Consider the following 20,051-nt stretch of genomic DNA (forward strand, 5'->3'; position numbering starts at 1 on the left):
AATGTCAAGTCCTCTGCATCAAGTCATTAAAACACTATAGGACAGAGAATTTTCTAGGGTAATAAATAAGATACTATTAGCAGTAAGGTAAAATCTAAGTATAAGGAAAATTAAAATAATGGCAAATTGACGTGTGGTTTTTATTTACACATACCTTATGCTGCAATTGAGTCCAGATCTTATGGAAAGCAAGGTGCTGTTATTAGGTGAGAGAGACTAATTTCTCTGTACCCCCATGAGGATCTCCAGGTGGTACAAAAGAAAGTAAACAAAAACCAAGTTACAGTGAAGGGTAGACCAGGAGAAAACCCATTTTGCCATTATATCTAAAAAGGAGAAAACAGAAGCCACTTTTCCCCAGAAGGATTTGTTCATTATCCTCTCCATATCACAGCACGATTGCAGTACAGAGAGATAAGCCAATAATGGTGACCTAGACTTCCAGTCGGGGAGCCATTGTTCACACTCCAGTCTGCACTAATAAAAGGAGTGATGGTTTCAAGAATCCCAGCATCCTCTTTCAAAGAGTTACTAATGGAATTTTTAGAGTTGGTTCTTGAATTGTGTCTTACCTTCCTACTTTAATCTGCTTGTGGCCATGTAGGGCACCCTTATTACTCCTGGTGTTGCAGGGTCCTTTATCCTTAATGCAACAGATTCCTACTGAGTGAGTACCTTCTATGTCTATCATCCAGGGCCAGTCTTTTATTGAGAGGAGGAGCATATACAAAGAATTTTAAGATGCAATGTTTTGCTTTTAAGTAACTGACAACACAGTTGGAGAAATAAGATATAATATTAAATTTTACAAGTTGTATAACAATAAAGACAATATTAAAGATTCCCCAGGTCAGTTTATGATAAGTACCAAATGAGTAAAATAGATCACAGGAGATCCAAGTTCAGAGGAAAGGGTTACAGTAGCCCCAGGACTCTTGAATTTGACTTTGAAATGGCTAACAATGATAAGTGGAAAGGAAAAAGAAGGATATTCTCAATGATGGGAATAGTATATGCAAGGGAAGGGATGGTAGGAGGTCCACATATTTCCTTTAGGGGAACAACTAGTCCCATTGGTTTGAAATAAACAATTTGGTTATGCAATAGTTAGAAAATAGTTTAAAGATGGACTGGACTATTTATTTCTTGTGAATATATTTCTTGTGAAAATATTCCCCATTTGACAGATGAAGAAATTGAGGCAAACAGATCAAATGGCTTGCCTGGAGTCACATTGTTAAACTGCAACTCAGGTTTTCTTGACTCCAATTCATGTCTATCTCCTGCTCCTCTCAGCTGCCTGTACATTATGGTACTTTCTGCACAAGAAATCTTAGTTGGAAAAGATATAATAAGTCACTTACTCCAACCTATAACTAAGGGAAAGAATTCCCCTCTACAAAGCTTCTTATAGCCACACTCTTTGCTAAAGACCTTCCAGTAATGAGCACTCACTATATGTGATATATATGTGATGATATAAGATGGCGCTATTTCATTTGCCCTAATATGAGCCTTTAACCCTGAGGTGAGTAATAATAATGAATAATAATAATTCTTCTCTTCCTCTTCTACTTTCCCTCCCTTTCTTCTTCTCTCCTTTTTTCTTTTCCTCCTCTTCCCTGACTTATTTTCTCCTTTTTCTTTTCATTTTCCTCCTCTGCCTCCTCCCCCTGCTCCTAGTTTTGCTCCTTAGAGCCAAGCATAACTAATCTAGTCCCTCTTAGAAGTAACATATATAACCTTTCAACTACCTGAAGAGAATTCTAATAGTCCAAAATCCCAACTCAAGATTTCTCTAGGCTAAAATAAAGAGAAAGAAAAGGTATATATGGATTTATTTCCAAGCTATTGCTTCTTCCAAGTCACTCTGGGAGTAAAGTTATGTGGTATTCATATAAAAGGTAAGATAGATTGATGAAAAGGGGGAGAAAGTGTCTGCCATTATACTATATATTGTGAGTCATTTTTACATAGTCTATATAAATACCCCTAAGGGAGTTGACTGTGAACAGATCATAGAACAGAATACCTTTAAGACAAATAATGTCTAGAAAGCTCATTTCATCAACTTCCTTTAATGTGCTTTTAGAAAACTGGAATATGGGAAAGGATAATGAACTGGACCTGAGCTCATAAACAAAGATGCTATTAGTTCACTATGGCTCTCAAGACTTTCTGGTTCAACAGGATGATTTCAGAAAGGCCTGGAGAGACTTTACACGAACTGATGCTGAGTGAAACAAGCAGGACCAGGAGATCATTATATACTTCAACAACAATACTATATGATGATCAATTCTGATGGACCTGGCCATCTTTAGCAATCAGATAAACCAAATCAGTTCCAATGGAGCAGTAATGAACTGAACTAGCTACACCCAGCAAAAGAATTCTGGGAGATGACTAAGAACCATCACGTTGAATTCCCAATCCCTATAGTTTTGCCTGCCGGCATTTTGGATTTCCTACACAGGCTAATTGTACAATATTTCAGAGTCTGATTCCTTTTATACAGCAAAATAACGGTTTGGTCATGTATACTTATTTTGTATTTAATTTATACTTTAATATATTTAACATCTACTGGTCATCCTGCCATCTAGGGGAGAGGGTGGGGGGAAGGAGGAGAAAAATTGGAACAAAAGGTTTGGCAATTGTCAATGCTGTAAAATTACCCATGCATATAACTTGTAAATAAAAAGCTATTTAAAAAAAAAAAAAGACTTCCTTGTTCCAGTTGTATGGCTTCATTAAATGTTTTTCCATTCATTTTTCATGTTTAGCCTCTCACGTATGAGAGTTTGAAAATTACATGATCACAGATTTAGAGCTGGAAATGCCATCTAGTCCAAACTATTCACCTTACAGATAAAAACACTTGAGATTCAGAGAAACCCAGCTAGTAAATGTTAGAGGAGGGTTTTGAACACAAGTTTTTCAGGTTTTAAATCTAGGGCTCTAATCACTAGGCAATTTTTTAGGACCAAATATGATCATAAAGATAACAGGATAGCCCCAGGGATATTTCTCTCTTTTATTACAATCCTCAATTTTGCATTTACACAGAAATGTCAATCTTGTTGGCTGTGTCTTACAACCAAACCAAAGAGACAAGTTAAGTCTTCATGGGTTAATGAAACATTCAAGAAATGTGAAAGGAATGGAGCATGGACTTTCCTATATTACATGACCTATAGCTGCTTGGATCTTAACCCAATGAAGTAAAAAAAGTTCATGTTTATAATTTAGGAGAGCAAAGATAATCAGCAGGGGTGATGCACATAACAAGAAGTCTTTAATTCTAACATTATTCACCAAAACAATCTGTGTCATTTTCCTTTAATGATATCACTGTCAGAATTAAACATGACAGCATTTCTGAGGCATGTATGTCTATGTGTCTCACTTTATGGAATCTACATTCTAAAATATCAAAATGATTAGTACTTAACCTATCCCAGGATCAAGCTGGATCTGTGTGTGTAATTTACTTTCAAGGAGGCCATGTGCAACTTAAATAATCCTTTCAAATAAAAAATGACATGGTGATAGATGTTATCAGGCAAAGGAAAAGGAAAAAAGAAAGCACTTTACCTTTTCAGTAATAATACGGTCCACACACTGCTTCCCAGTCAGTGGTAATGTGCATTTATCCAGAATTTTGTGTACATTTCCCTGCATAAAATGAGACAACAGAAACAGTTTTAGAAAGGACATCTTATTAGAATTTATATAACTGTAAAACAAAATGAAAAGATTAGAGAAATGTGTTTACATTCTCCCCAAGTACATATTGTTCTCAGACTTTCTTATAATGTTGTCTTTCTTTATATTGATGATGGCTATGTTGAAGTAATTTGGAGAAAACTACCCAATGATGGTAGTTGAGAAACCACTTCCTTTCTCTGAAACACTTCCACTTACTTTCTTTACCTCAATCTACATTCAGCCTTAAAATGAAAGTTAAAATTTAAAAATAAGAACTAAAAATATAGAAAACAACTCTTGGAGGTCACTTTCTACATGACATTTTTGTTTTGTTTTGTTTTTGTCTGGTAAAGTATATTTCAAAGCATCAAATACCTGAATATCAAATTTGGGGTAGGCTGAACCCAAAACTCTATTCTTTCTAAACACACAATTTCATACTAAATGTACGTTTGATATGTCTTTTCTTGTGTGAAACTTACAAAGTTCAATCACAATCTTATTTTTATCCTCCTTCATCTCTTCTAGGAAGATAACCTATGATGACTACAAATCCCATGTGGATGCTATGAGACCTGGTTTATTCCTCCTTTAAAGATGGTATTGGACAGCTAGATGACAAAAGGGATAGAGTGCTGACCCTGGAGTCAGGAAGAGTCATCTCTGAGTTCAAATTTGGCCTCAGACACTTACTAGCTGTGTGACCCTGGACAAATCATTTAACCTTGTTTACCTCAGTTTCCTCATCTGTAAAATGAGCTTGAGCAGGAAATGGCAAATCATCCCTACATGTTAACCAATCAGGAAAGTGTAGCACTTACTCTAGCCACATATCACTTTATTCCCCAAATACTTCCTTGACAGATGCCTGGTTGTCATATATATACTCTCAACACTGTTCCTCCTTTCTATTCTATTTCCAGTTCTGGAACTAGAATCAAATTAATCTTGTCCTTCAGTGTCAAGAATGGGTTAGTTTACTAGCCCATGGCTCCTGTTACCACATCCTTACCTGGATACTGCTCTCCATTATAAGGTGTCTTCCCCTATTAAAATGTAAGTTCTCTGTGTGGTCTATCTTCATCTTTGATATTTGTATTTGCAGTGTTTAACAAGGCTTGAAATATAAATGTTTAATAAATGTCTTTTCATTCATTGATAATAATAGCTATAATAAAAGAAAGTAGTATTTATGTGGCTAAAGGTTTACAATGTGATTTACACATACTATTTCAGCTAGTCCTCACAATCCAGGGAGGAAGGTGCTATTATTATCCCCATTGTATAGCTGGAGACTGAGGTAACAAAGTGACTTGCCCAGGATTACAGCTTGTAACTGACTGAAGCTGAATTTTGACTTACATCTTCCTGATTCAAGGCTAGCTTCAAGACTATGGTATCCCCAGCTGCCTCAATGCAGCTTCATTTTAATGATTCTTCATTTTAATGTTAACTATTCTTTTAATAATCAATTTTTCCTTTTTATATTCCAAAACAAGTCTACATATGCGGCAAATCTAAATCAGTCAGCTGAATTTATGGCAAATATTCTATCTTCTACAGTTTTAAGTTGGCCAACTTAAATCTAATATAACTCAAACAGATATGTCACAATGAATTCGGTTCCCAGATGCCAACACTGGGAACAATCTGTGTGCCTCTCAAGAATATTTCTGTAAAAAAGAACAGGTTTCTGTTCTCATTATGTGAACAAGCTCTACATCTTGTTGGAAGGTAACCACTTGGATTTAATGAAAAACAAATTCCCCACCCACTCATCCCCCACTTAATAGTACTTTATTTTTTCCAATCACATGTATACATAATTTTCAACATTCATTTTTACAAGATATTGAGTTCAAATTTTTCTCCCTTCCCTCAAGACAGCAAGCAATATTACATAGATTATATAGGTACAATCATGCTGAACATATTTCCACATTAGTCATATTGTAAAAGAAAAATCAGAACAAAATGGAAAAACTATGGGAAATAAAAAACAAAAAAGTGCTTAGAGCATGTTTCAATCTGCATTCATACTCCATAGTTTTTTCTCTGGATTTCCATTATGCGTCTTTTGCAATTGTCTTGGGCCACTGCATTGCTTAGATGAGCTAAGTTTATTATAATTGATCGCTGTACAAGGTTGCTATTACTGTATGCAATATTCTCCTGTTTCTGCTTACTTTACTCAGCATCAGTTGGAAAATAAGTTTTTAAGAGAAATCAACATTAACTTTTAAATTGTGCCCCATCTAGCTCAAAGTCCTTCACTATCTTTGTTCCCAATATAATCAAGAATTATGTAGGATGTTGTATTTAACATTTCTATAATGAATATGGCATACTTTTAGAAATGAGGTCTTCTGTCAAGACTAAAGCATCAAGTCATGCAGAAAATAACTTTCATATAAAATCGCCAAAACTCACAAAATTAATAAAAGGACACAATACAAATCTTGGGGTAAATAATACTCCTGATTTAGCAGATGATCCATTAAAGATTCGTTTTATGTATGTTCTTTCCCAATAGAGTAATGTAAAAAAAGGAATAACATAAAAGAAAAAAAAAAAAAAACCAACAAAGCCTAAGAATAAAAGGGAAAAAAGAGAAAATAAGTTACGGGAAAAACTAAGGAGTCCAACAATTTCAAGATACAACCAGAATAATTGATGAAATCACAAGATAACTAATTAATTCTGTGCTTGACTTACATTAAGTCAACAGTACAAGGAAATAAAATGTATAAATGATTGAAAGGCAAAAGGCAGTATGTTTTCAGTAAAAGGAAAATAAGAAAAGCATTAAAAAAAGAAAGAGAGAGAGAGAGAGAGAGAGAGAGAGATCCCTTATCTGGATCAGCTATGTGAAAAAAACTCAAAAGGAAGTGATATTTTATGATCCACTTTTGAATCTTCTTTCTTATTGATCTCCCTCAACATTGCAGCAAACAAGGCATATTAATGCATTCTTGGTGGAAATATATATTGTTCCACCCTAGAAAACATTTGGAATTATGCCTAATATTATACCCTTTAAACCCTTTAACCCAGTAAGATACCACACCAGATCTATATCCCAAAGAGATACAAGGAAGTGGAAAAGAATCCACATATACTGAAATATTTATGACAGCTTTTTTTTTTTTTTTTTTTTGAGGTATCAAAGAATTGGAAACTAAAGGGAGGTCATCAGCCAGAGAAATTATAGTATATGACTATATTGGAATACTATCTGCTGTAAGAAATAATTGAAAAGATAGTGGAAAGACTTGTATAAACTGACAGAGAGAAGCGAGCAAAACCAGAAGAGCATCTTATAACAACATTATAAAGACAAACGGCTTTTAAACACTTAAGAAATTTGATCAATGCAGTTGGTTGATCAGTCAATGTGCATTTTATGAGTGCTAATTATCTGCCAGGGTATCTTGGGGTAAATTTAAAATTTGAAGGATTTAAAAAAGGCAAAAATAATCCCTGCTCTCAAGGAGGAAAATCTACTAGAAAGTCAAAATCTATCAACAACTATGTACACACAAGGTAAATTGGAAATAATTATAAAGGAAAGGAAGTAGTTTTACAGGGACTGGGAAAGCCTTCCTGCAGACAGTGTGGGCTTTTAACTAAGACTTGAAGACAGTCAGGGAAACTAGAAGGCAGAGATGAGAAGGGATTATGATTCCAGAGGACAAATGATCAAGTATGCTACCCACTTCCTAACAGAAGACACAGGTGCTGGACTCAGAGAAAAGAATAAGACTTCTTTTTGGATATGTCCAATCAAAGGATTGATTTTGCCTAATTATGTATTTAAGAGTTTATTTGTTTCTAACCATTAGGGGTAGATAAAGGAAAGAAAAGAAAATAGATTTTTGTTCATCAAAAAAAAATTAAAATTCACCTCCTCCTCATTTCATTCTTGTATTGTTCTTGTTTGGTTTTCTGGAGATCTTTGGGGTAGCCTTCTTTTCAGTAGAAAATTCACCACAAGAATAGTCAGGTGTTGAAGTCCAAAAGTCTTTATTGTCTCCTTCCCCTGGTGCTCAGCTAGCTTTCTCATGGCCTTCAGAGGGGACTTGGTTTCAGTGGAAAAAATGCAGGAGGAGAGCCTGTCACCAGGAGCCTGACCGAAGAAGGAATTGAATCTCTCTCTCCTTGGCCCCGAGAGCTTGAGCTCCCAGATTATGTGCTCTACACTGAGTATAAACCAATTATTATATCACTAGGAAACCATTATTTGTTATAAGATCAAATCAATCATGCTGAATTTAGAGAACTATTAAGCACCATGCTAAACTAAATAACCATTGTCTCATCAATTCCACTGATTTAAATCCTTGTTTCAGAGCTGGACCATAACGCATTCTTAGATATCAAAAATTGTAAAGTAGCAGATTTAAGAGGAAAAAAATGCCTTCTTGAACGTCTCTCCTTTTGGGAAATAGGGGATTATGATCAAACATTGGGTCTCATGCTTTAGCCTAACTGTTTTTCTTTGGCTCATTTTGGGGAAAAAAAAAAAGTTCTAGCCAAAAATAATGGTGATCTTTTCTTTCTTCTTTGTTTTCTTCATAACATGGCTAAGATAGAAATATATTTTATCACATTTCATATGTATAGTGGATATTGTATTGCTTTCCCAGTAGTAGGGAAGGAATGGGAGCAAGTGAGAGGAGCAAATAATTCAAAGCAGAAATATTTTAAAGAATTTCAATCAAAATCTTTTAAAAGTTATACATGCATACATATATATATATAAATATATATGTATATACAAATAACAGTGAACTAAAAAACATTTAAAAAGCTTATATTTAGAACACCAATAATAAAGGAACAGAATAAAGATGTTTTGCTGAACACAGGAACTAAGACCTTTCATTTTCCAAATTTCTTTTCATATGCTGGTACAACTTAGACAATTTCCTTCCCCATAACTTTATTAAGGATCTCAAATCTTTTCTCTCCCTTTTTACAAGTTTTTCATTTTTTATAATTATTCAGAGACAATTTGTAAATCTCAGGGAAATGTTCCTTTTGAAGGATTAAAGTTCAATATTCTCTCTTACTGTGCTACTGAGATTATTTCCTACTAGAGGTTCTTCATCTGAGATTCATGGACCTTTAAAGGGACTACGATTAGGTATCAGGAAGTCCATGAATTTGGATGAGAAAAATTCTATCTTTGTTAAATTTAATATTTCCTTCAACTATTTGAGAAAAATCTTATTCTGAGATAAGTTTCAACGCATTGCCAAAGAGATCCATGCCATAAGAGAGGTTAGGGCTCTAACTTTAGAGGCAGCTAAGTAGTATAGGATACACTGAGTCAGATTCAGGAAGACCTGAGTTCAAATTTGTCTTACTTATTGGCCATGTTATCCTGGGCAAGTCACAACTTTGATTTGCCTCAATTACTCAATTGTAAAATAGGGGTAATAATTACTATAAGAAATGATTATATCGCTTTTGTATTTAATAATTAATTTTAAGATCAAGCCTTTTCTAAGTTACTACTTTTTCATTCAGAAACCTGCGGGAAATCTCTCTTAAAGATTTATTCTAAGATCTAATTAGATACAATAAAAGAAATTCTAAATTTGGGGTAACTATTGTACTCCTGTTCACTGAGTTTGTTCAGGCAAGTCAGGGAAGGGTGATAGGGAAATTGCTAAGCATCTTTGACCAAGATATGGGTGACCCCAGTCATATATCCCAAGACCCTCCCACCCTCCCATTTTAATATTCACTTTCTCACTAAGTATTAACCTGTCAAAGTTGATTGAATATTTATTTTTAAAAGGAATAAGCTTTGAGTCCATTGCCATCAGGGGTCTTGGTGTAAGAGAGATGAACAAATGACCATTCTTTTACTGAAAATTCTGGTATTACTAATGAAATGATTAAATTTCCCAAAAACTCTCTCTCAAACTTTTTTAAACAGCACAATAGGATCTACTTTCCAAACTTATAAGAATCACAGAATGGATCTTTGGAAAGTATTTAAGGCACTGTCTGGGACACAGTAGGTACCTAATAAATGCGTATCCCTTAATTCCCTCACTCTAGCTTTACTCCTGAAATATCTTCATGATATACTAAGAAAAACTTCAAAAATGACAAACAATTTTGGATAAATGATCTTTCAAGAATCTCATAACTATCATCATAGCCAAATTAATGAATGCTCTTTTTCAAAAGAAATAGACTGATTACTTTATACTCATCAGAGTCAGCTCTTTACATTTTGCTTTTTAAAAAAATCCCATATCACTTACTCCTGTTCTTTGATAAATGTTTCTTAGCTATGGATACAAAATCCATGCTCTTTTAGATATATTTTGGGGTAAAAGCCACAAAGTACAGACATATAAAATGTAGACAATAACCCTTCCAGATCTCAAAATTTCCAGTAATTCCACATTGCTAAGAATTACAAGGGCAGAGATAGTCCCCATGAGAGATTTTTCACTTGCAAGTTCCATTAAATAAAAGTGTCTCAGGACCAAAAGAGATTGATTTCTGGGCCTGAGTTGCAAAGTTGTACATTTCCAGCTTTTACTAGTTCACTAAAATAAAAAACTTTTTGAGAAGGCAGGGACTGAGTCATTTTTATGGCTTTATATACAACACCTAGAACAGTGTCTTGCATTCAGTAGTCACATATTGTTTGTTGAACTTAATTCATATGCAATTTATATGAATTGAATTCAAAGGAGATTCACTGATAAATAAGGCAGGTTAGAAAACAATTTGTGATGGCAAAGACACAAGAGAAGGAAGAAACTATAAAAGAGATGTTTAAAAGTTAAGAAAGTTTAAAAGACTGTAAGATCAAGTGAAATCCTTTTTAAAATCTCAACAGTAATGCATTGAATTCATGCGTTTTTCATATTTATCATTACCTAACAAATATGATATATACATATGAAAAGCATTTTGTCAACATTAAAGTAAATCACTACATAAATTCAGTTATTTCAATCAAGCCTGACTCTTCATGACTCTGGAGTAGTTTGCCATTTTCTTCTCCATTTCATTTTACAAATGAAGAACTGAAGCAAACAGCATTAAGTGACTTGCCCAAAGTTACACAGCTGATAAGTGTCTAAGGGAGAATTTGAACTCAGGTCTTCCTGACTCCAGACCTGACATATTATCCACTGTGCCACCTAGTTGCCTGTATTAGCTGCAGTTGTTACCAATATTATTAAATGCATTTCTTTTTAGATAATGCTCAAATGGTATTATCATCCTACTCCTGAGGATATCTTGTCCTTGCAAAAGCCAGTTAGTCTAAACAGAGAAGAGAGGAGAAAAACTAAGGCTAACTGATTCAGTTTATGCTTGCTAAAAGATTCCAAGTTATCCTAAAATTCAATTATAGTATGGAACGTCTCTGAAGAAAAGAACATTTGCATTTGATGAGGCTCCAACAGGTTTGGTTTTATAGATAAACTGAAAAAAAGGAAAGGATAGAGAGAGAAAGGCGGAAACTAAAGGAATGATGAAGAAAAGAAAGAAAAAGAAAAAAGAAAGTAAGAAGGAAAGAGAAAGGAAGGAAGAAAAAAGGAAGGAAAAAAGAAGAAAGGAAAGGAAGGAAGGAAGAAAAGAAGAATGGAAGAAAGGAAGGAAGAAAAGAAGAAAAAGAAATGAAACAAAGAAGCAAAAAAAAGAAGGAAAGGAGAAAAAAAGAAAGAAAGAAAGAAAACAGGCTAAACAGAAAACTGAAATAGAAAAGTGTGACCCTCCCAAAGTAGAATCTTTAGAGCTTTAAGATCTTAGGAAGCAAATCACTTATTTATAAAAAGGATATTCATTACCATGGCCTAACCTTTAGTTTTTCAAAAGGTTTCTATGTGAGCCTTCACCCAGAGATAAATGAGCTTTGATGATAGCCACTGGACAAAGCATTCTCTTCCTGCTGTAATATTGTGCAGTTTGTTCTTGAGAGACTCCTAGCTCAAAACAATACTGTCAAATAATTTGAAGTCTTGGTAGGGCCTTGACCAAATTATTGGTTAAGGGACAGGCCAATTCTCTGAGAGCCTCCACAGCTGTGAATCATAACATCTGCAGGAGCTGCAGGGCAGTTTTTGCTGACATAGGTGTTGGAGGCAAAGGGAAGAAGAGAGAGGTCAGACAACAGCAACTGTCTCTCCTTGTGTCCTCCTCTCACAAGAGGAGGTCCATTCTGGGTTGGATCTGCAGCACTGGCTCCTGGGTATTCCAACAATTGGTAAATTCCAATTGACCAACAGAATGCATTTTGCAGGACACTCCATCATCTCTGTATAAATTGAAAAGGCATCATTCTATCTAGGTCAATATTTATTGAGCATTCACTAGGTATCTGGCACTATGCTGGGTGCTAGGCATAGAGATTCTGTAGGAGGCCCCAGGGGCCCAATACGAGAGAGAGACTGGTTGAAATCTAGCCTCAAACAGATCTAGCAGCTGGACAAGTCACTTACCTTAATACCCTGCAGAAGGAAATGGAAAACCACTCCAGGATCTTTGCCAAGAAAATCCCACAAATACTATTGTTGGGATGTGATCCAGAGAGTCAGAAAGAATAGAACAGGGGGACTTCCAGCCAAGATGGCGGAGAGGACACACCCATCTCTCTAAGCTCCTTCTTGCTCTCAGAATACTGTATTTCATGACAAGCCTCGGAATTAGGGCTTGACTGAAAACCCACAAATAATTACCAACAGTAGCTATCGCCAGAAAAGGTCTGGTTTTGCTTGTGAGATCAGAGGCAGACTGAAGGCAGGCAGGGATAACGCAGCGGGCAGGGAAAGCCCGGCGGGCAGCTCACACAAAGCAGACCTGCGGGGGGAGGGGTGTGATCTCAGCCGTTTCTGCGGGGAGAGCTTTACCACAGCATGGCTACTTTGCCCTGGCAGCGAGCCAGGAGACGAGCAGAGAAGCTATAAACACCAGAGGGGAAAAACTATAACCCTGAGAAGCTTGGGTCCCTCGGGACCTGGCCACACTCACCCAGAGTGACTCAGCAGCTCTCAGAGCACAGACACAGGGCAGCCCTTGCTGTCCTGCTAGTGCCTCGCTGCTGCCCCTGCAGTCTGCAGAAGAAGTTGGGTAATACCGTCCAGGCCACCCCCCCCAACTCCCCCCCCCCAAAAAAAAGCAGACTATATTTGGGTTTTTTTTCTTAGTTTGTTTTCTTTGATTCTTCTTTGACAAAATGAGCAAAAAATTAAAGTGGGCTCTAACAATAGAGAGCTTCTATACGGATAGAGAGTAGACTTTAAACCCTAGGGAGACTAAAAACAGATTGTCTCCAGGTGAATCCCCAAAGGGGGATATAATCTGGTCCCCAACACACAAGGCTCTCATAGAAGAAATTAAAAAGGCTCGCACAAGAGAGCTCGAAGAAAAGTGGGAAAAGGAGAGGGAGGCTTGGCAAGAGAGTCTGGAGAAGTCATCCCACTCATTCAAAGATAGAGCAGATAAAGAAATCAAATCCTTGAAAAATAGGATTAGAGAACTGGAAACAGAAAATAGCTCTCTAAAAAAATAAAATTGGCAAAATGGAAAAAAATTCCATAGAACAAAACAACTCACTTAAAAACTCAACTGGACAATTAGAAAAAGATATAAAAAAGTGAGTGAAGAAAATAATTCATTGAAAATCAGAATCGAACAAATGGAGTTGAATGACTCGAGGAGACACCAAGAATCAGTCAAGCAAAACCAAAAAGATGAAACAATGGAAAAAATGTCAAATCCCTTCTTAAGAAAACAACAGACCTGGAAAATAGATCTAGGAGAGACAATCCGAGAATTATTGGACTCCCTGATAAAATATGATGAAAAAAAGAGCGTGGACACTATTTTCCAGGAAATTACAAAGAGAACTGCCCAGAAGTCATAGGGTAAAATTATATAGGGTAAGTTATATAGGGTGAAATAGACATTGAAAGAATTCATAGATCACCTACTGAAAGGGACCCTAAAATAAAAAAAAAATTAAAAAAAAAAACTCCAAGGAATATAATGGCTAAATTCCAGAACTAGCAAACCAAAGAAAAAATATTACAAGCTGCTAGAAAAAAATCAATTCAAATATAGAGGAGCCACAATAAGGATTACTCAGGATCTAGTAGCGTCCATATTAAAGGATCGAAGGGTGTGGAATATGATATTCTGAAAGGCTAAGGAACTGGGTATGCAGCCAAAATGAGTGGTTTTTTTTCCTGAGAGGAAGATGGACATTCAATGAAATAAGTGAATTTCATCTATTTCTAATGTAAAAACTGGAACTAAATAAAAAGTTTGATCTCCAAATAGAGAACTCAAGACAAACATAAAAAGATAAGAAGAAATCTTGGAAACTATATTTCTGTTATAAAGATACATAAAGAACACATGTATAATTTGTTCTAGAAACTAGAGGTGAAAAGGAAATTGTACCAGAAAAAGGGTAAAGTGGGGATACTACCTCTCACAAAGAGGCAAAGGAAACCTATTTATATCTGAGAGAAAGAATGGAAGGGGATGAACATAGTGTGTATCAAACTCTTGTCAGAATTGGCTTAAAGAGGAACTCTAAAGTGGGGAGAGGGATACTAAAAAGGAAGGGCTGTGAGAAGCAAGTGTGCTGCTCACAAGTTTAATACTGAGAAAGAGGGTGAGGGGGAAGGAAAGGAGAAAAGCATAAGCAGGGGTTAACAAGATAGCAAGTAATACAGAATTGGTAATTTTAAACATAAATGTGAATGGGGTATACTCCCCCATAAAGAAGAAGCAGTTAGCAGACTGGATTAAAAGCCAGAATCCTACAAAATGTCGTTTACAGGAAACACACTTGAAGCAGTGAAATACATACAGAGTAATGGTATTAGGTTGGAGCAGAATCTACTATGCATCCTCATCTCAGATCAAGCAAAAGCAAAAATTAATCTAATTAAAAGAGAAAAGGAAGGGCATTATATCTTGCTAAAGGGTAGCATAGACAATGAAGCAATATCAATACTGAACATATATGCACCAAGTAGTGTAGCATCTAAATTCTTAAAAGAGAAACTAAGAGAGCTGCAAGAAAAAATAAACAGCAAAACTATAATAGTGGGAGATCTCAACCTTGCACTCTCAAAATTAGATAAATCAAACCACAAAATAAATAAGAAAGAAGTCAAAGAGGTAAATAGAATATTAGAAAAGGTAGATCTCTGGAGAAAACTAAATGAAGACAGAAAAGAGTACACTTTCTTCTCAACAGTTCATGGAACCTATACAAAAATTGACCATATATTAGGACATAAAAACCTCAAACTCAAATGCAGTAAGGCAGAAATAGTAAATGCATCCTTTTCAGACCACGATGCAATGAAAATTACATTCAATAGAAAGCCAAGAAATAGACCAAAAAATAATTGGAAACTAAATAATCTCATACTAAAGAATGATTGGGTGAAACAGCAAATCATAGACATAATTAATAACTTCACCCAAGAAAATGACAATAATGAGACATCATACACCAAAATGTGTGGGATGCAGCCAAAGTGGTAATAATGGGAAATTTTATATCTCTAGAGGCCTACTTGCATAAAATACAGAAAGAGAAGGCCAATGAATTGGGCTTGCAACTAAAAATGCTAGAAAAGGAACAAATTAAAAAACCCCAGTCAAAGACTAAACTTGAAATTCTAAAAATAAAAGGAGAGATTAATAAAATTGAAAGTAAAAAAACTATTGAATTAATTAATAAAACTAAGAATTGGTTCTATGAAAAAACCAACAAAATAGACAAATCCTTAGTAAATCTGATTTAAAAAAGGAAAGAGGAAAATCAAATTGTTAGTCTTAAAAATGAAAAGGGAGAATTCGCCACTAATGAAGAGGAAATTAGAGCAATAATTAGGAGTTACTTTGCCCAACTTTATGCCAATAAATTCGATAACTTAAATGAAATGGAAGAATACCTTCAAAAATATAGTTTGCCCAGATTAACAGAGGAAGAAATAGACTAAAGACTCCCATCTCAGAAAAAGAAATAGAACAAGCTATTAACCAACTCCCTAAGAAAAAATCCACAGGACCAGATGGATTTACATGTGAATTCTATCAAACATTTAAAGAACAATTAACTCTAATGCTATACAAACTATTTGAAAAAATAGGGATTGAAGGAGTCCTACCAAATTCCTTTTATGACACAGACATGGTACTGATACCTAAACCAGGTAGGCTGAAAACAGAGAAAGAAAATTATAGACCAATCTCCCTAATGAATATTGATGTAAAAATCTTAAATAAAATATTAGCAAAAAGATTACAAATAATCATGCCCTGGATAATACACTATGACCAACTAGGATTTATACCAGGAATGTAGGGCTGGTTCAATATTAGGAAAACTATTAGCATAATTGACTATATCAATAACCAAATTAACAAAAACCATATTATCATCTCAATAGATGCAGAAAAAGCATTTGATAAAATCCAACATCCATTCCTAATAAAAGCACTTGAGAGGATAGGAATAAATGGAATTTTCCTTAAAATAGTCAGGAGTATATATTTAAAACCATCAGTAAGCATCATTATGTAATGGGGATAAACTGGAACCTTTCCCAGTAATATCTGGAGTGAAATGAGGTTGCCCACTATCACCATTATTATTCAATATTGTATTAAAAACACTAGCCTCAGCAATAAGAGTTGAGAAAGACATTAAAGGAATTAGAGTAGGTAATGAGGAAACAAAATTATCACTCTTTACAGATGATATGATGGTATACTTGGAGAACCCCAGAGATTCTACTAAAAAGCTATTAGAAATAATTCACAACTTTAGCAAAGTTGCAGGATACAAAATAAATCCACATAAATCCTAAGCATTTTCATACATCACCAACAAAATCCAACAGCAAGAGATACAAAGAGAAATTCCATTCAAAATAATTGTTGATACCATAAAATATTTGGGAATCATCTACCAAAGAAAAGTCAGGAATTATATGAGCAAAATTACAAGTGTTTCCACACAAATAAAGCCAGATTTAAATAAATGGAAAAATATTAAGTGGTCTTGGAAAGGCCGAGCAAATATAATAAAGATGACAATACTCCCTAAACTAATCTATTTATTTAGCGCTATACCAATCAGACTCCCAAGAAACTATTTTAATGATCTAGAAAAAAATTACAAAATTCATCTGGAAGAACAAACAGTAGAGAATTTCAAGGGAATTAATGAAAAAAAAAATCAAATGAAGGTGGCCTAGCTGTACCTGATCTAAAACTGTATTATAAAGAAGCAGTCACCAAAACCATTTGGTATTGGCTAAGAAATAGACTAGTTGTTCAGTGGAATAGGTTAGGTTCACAAGACAAAATAGTAGTCAATAACTATAGCAATCTAGTATTTGTCTAGTATTTGACAAACCCAAAGATCCCAACTTTTGGGATAAGAATCCATTATTTGACAAAAACTGCTGGGGAAAACTAGAAATTAGTATGGCAGAAATTAGACATGGACCCACATTTAACACCATATACCAAGGTAAGATCAAAATGGGTCCATGATTTAGGCATAAAGAACGAGATCATAAATAAATTAGAAAAAACATAGGATAGTTTATTTCTCAGACTTGTGGAGGAGGAAGGAATTTCCTTTTTGATAAGAAGAACTAGAGATCGTTATTGATCACAAAATAGAAAATTTTGATTACATCAAATTAAAAAGCCTTTGTACAAACAAAACTAATGCAAAAAAGATTAGAAGGGAAGCAACAAACTGGGAAAACATTTTCACAATTAAAGGTTCTGATAAAGGCCTCATTTCCAAATATACAGAGAATTAACTCTAATTTATAAGAAGTCAAGCCATTCTCCAATAGATATATGGTCAAAGGATATGAACAATTTTCAGATGAAGAAATTGAAACTATTTCTACTCATATGAAAGAGTGTTCCAAATCATTATTGATCAGAGAAATGTAAAGACACCTCTGAGATATGACTACACACCTGTCAGATTGGCTAAATGAAGGAAAAAATAATGATGAATGTTGGAGGGGATGTGGGAAAACTGGGACACTGATTCATTGTTGGTGGAGTTGTGAAGGAATCCAACTATTCTGGAGAGCAATCTGGAATTATGCCCAAAAAATTATCAAACTGTGCATATCCTTTGATCCAGCAGTGCTACTACTAGACTTATATTCCAAAGAGATATTAAAGAAGGGAAAGAGACCTGTATGTGCCAAAATATTTGTGGCAGCCCTTTTTGTAGTGGCTAGGGAGGGAAGGAAAAAGTCGGAACAGAAGTGAGTGAAAGGGATAATGTTGTAAAAAAAAAAATTACCCATGCATGTGTTCTGTCAATAAAAAGCTATAAAAAAAAAAAAAAAAAAAAGAATTGAATATGATTGAATAACATACAAAGATGGAGCCAGGAAGGAAGATCTCTATCCTCAAAACATCTTCATTCCACTAACCATCAAGTGATAGATTACAAAGTCTAAATCTTAAAGGTAAATAAATTTAATCCCAAATAGATGTTGATCATTAAATACAAGAATAAACCTGATATAAGAAGATCTCTCTAAGCACTTATAAATTCAAAGAAGTTAATCTGAACTGATAATGACCTTACTATTTCAAGTTTCTGTGCACCAAGATGATAGTAGACTGCAGTCTTTCTGTGGCTTAGCCAACAATCTTTCTGAGTTGCTATGGCTGATAATTATCTACAACAATTTTCTCTACCAAATTTAAAGGGGATAAGCCACATAATCACTATCAAGTTGCTAAAAAATCATCCTTGAAAAGATTTTCTCAGATTAAGTGGCCTGAATTGAAGGCTCACCTTTCTCATAACCTAGTTCTCTGACCTGGGCAAATCAATTAACCTCCTAATGCCCAAGTGTCTAGTCTGTTCTAGCCATCTACATCAATGAAATTAAAGGTTGAGATCAAAAACAAAAATAAAAAAAACCACAGCCAACAACCAAAAATACTGCTCCAAAAGTCTAAATCTATTAGTTTCTGACAAAACTATTAGTTTCATACAAAATAAATGACTATTTAGGTTATTTTTTCTAACGTTTTTTGAGGAAAATACTGATATGACACAATTTAAAAGATTTCCATATAAGCCCCTCAAAGAGTTTTATACACACACATATTCACGTGTGTAACTTTAGAACAATGTAATTATTAGCTCTTTCTTTTCCTCAGAATACAGCCCTCCTGCTGGCCAAAAAAATTGAAACATAAATAAGATCTAAGCATGCTACAGAAATAGGCCTCTCATTTGTACTTATTAAAATAGATGCCTAGACTTTGCTTCTATAGGTAACTGACAAATGTGACTACATCTCTTTCCTTTCAGAAGTTGAAAACATATTCTTGGCCATAAGTCTTCTGTGCATTATTTAGAGAACAAAATCACCTGCTTTGATGGTAGAAGAGTCAAGAATTTGAAACTGGGAGTTAGAAGGTATAGATTCTGTTCTTGGATCTGCTGTTAAGGTGCTTAGATGTTTCTTCCAGGCTTAGAGGGAACAACAAAAGCCTTCATAACAACTTTTCAAACTAAACTGTACCTCTGAGCTCTCATAAGTACTTAATCATGTTTACAGGCTGTCAGATCAACCCTTTGTTTCAGTATTGCCAGAGCAAATTTCTTAATGTATAAGTGTGATCAAGCCAGTTCCATTTCTGTGCTCAAGAATCACCAGTGATTCCCTAGTAACAGAGTTATAGGATTTAAGTTTTCCAGGAGTTGCCAGAACTCCAACCCCCTCATTTTAAAATTCATGAAACTAAATCCTAGAGAGGTTTTAAACTTTCCTCATGTGACAGAAGAATTAAGTAATGGAATTAAAAATGGAACTTCTGAATTCAAATCATTTGCACATGGGGAAAAAAATTCCAAAATAGCATTTAATGTACTCTATAATACCATCTTCCCTGATGTACTTTAAACCACTCCTCCTTTTTTTTGTGCTTTATGAAAGTTTGACTATGTTTTTTTTTTTTTTAAAGGCAACTCAACTCATTTTTTTTAATCTATTTTTTTATTATAATAACTTTTTAACAGAACCCATGCCAGAGTAATTTTTTACAACATTATCCCTTGCACTCACTTCTGTTCTGATTTTTCCCCTCTCTCCCTCCACCCCCTCCCCTAGATGGCAAGCAGTGTTATAGATGTTGAATATGTCCCAGTATATCCTAGATACAATATATGTGTGCAGAACCGAACAGTTCTCTTGTTGCACAGGGACAATTGGATTCAGAAGGTAGAAATAACCCAGGAAGAAAAACAAAAATGCAAACAGTTTACATTCATTTCC

General features: G+C 34.8%; 1 protein-coding gene across 1 annotated transcript in view; it reads right to left on the reverse strand.

Moving 5' to 3' along the window:
* OXCT1 (3-oxoacid CoA-transferase 1) overlaps positions 1-20,051 on the reverse strand; it is a 180,542-nt gene that overhangs the window by 13,280 nt on the left and 147,211 nt on the right. Inside the window, exon 15 of the mRNA XM_031964557.1 lies at positions 3,598-3,678. Within this exon, the coding sequence (XP_031820417.1) occupies positions 3,598-3,678 (81 nt within the window). The remainder of the gene's footprint in view (positions 1-3,597; positions 3,679-20,051) is intronic.

The sequence above is a fragment of the Sarcophilus harrisii genome, chromosome 1 (assembly GCF_902635505.1).
Source record: "Sarcophilus harrisii chromosome 1, mSarHar1.11, whole genome shotgun sequence".
NCBI lineage: Eukaryota > Metazoa > Chordata > Mammalia > Dasyuromorphia > Dasyuridae > Sarcophilus > Sarcophilus harrisii.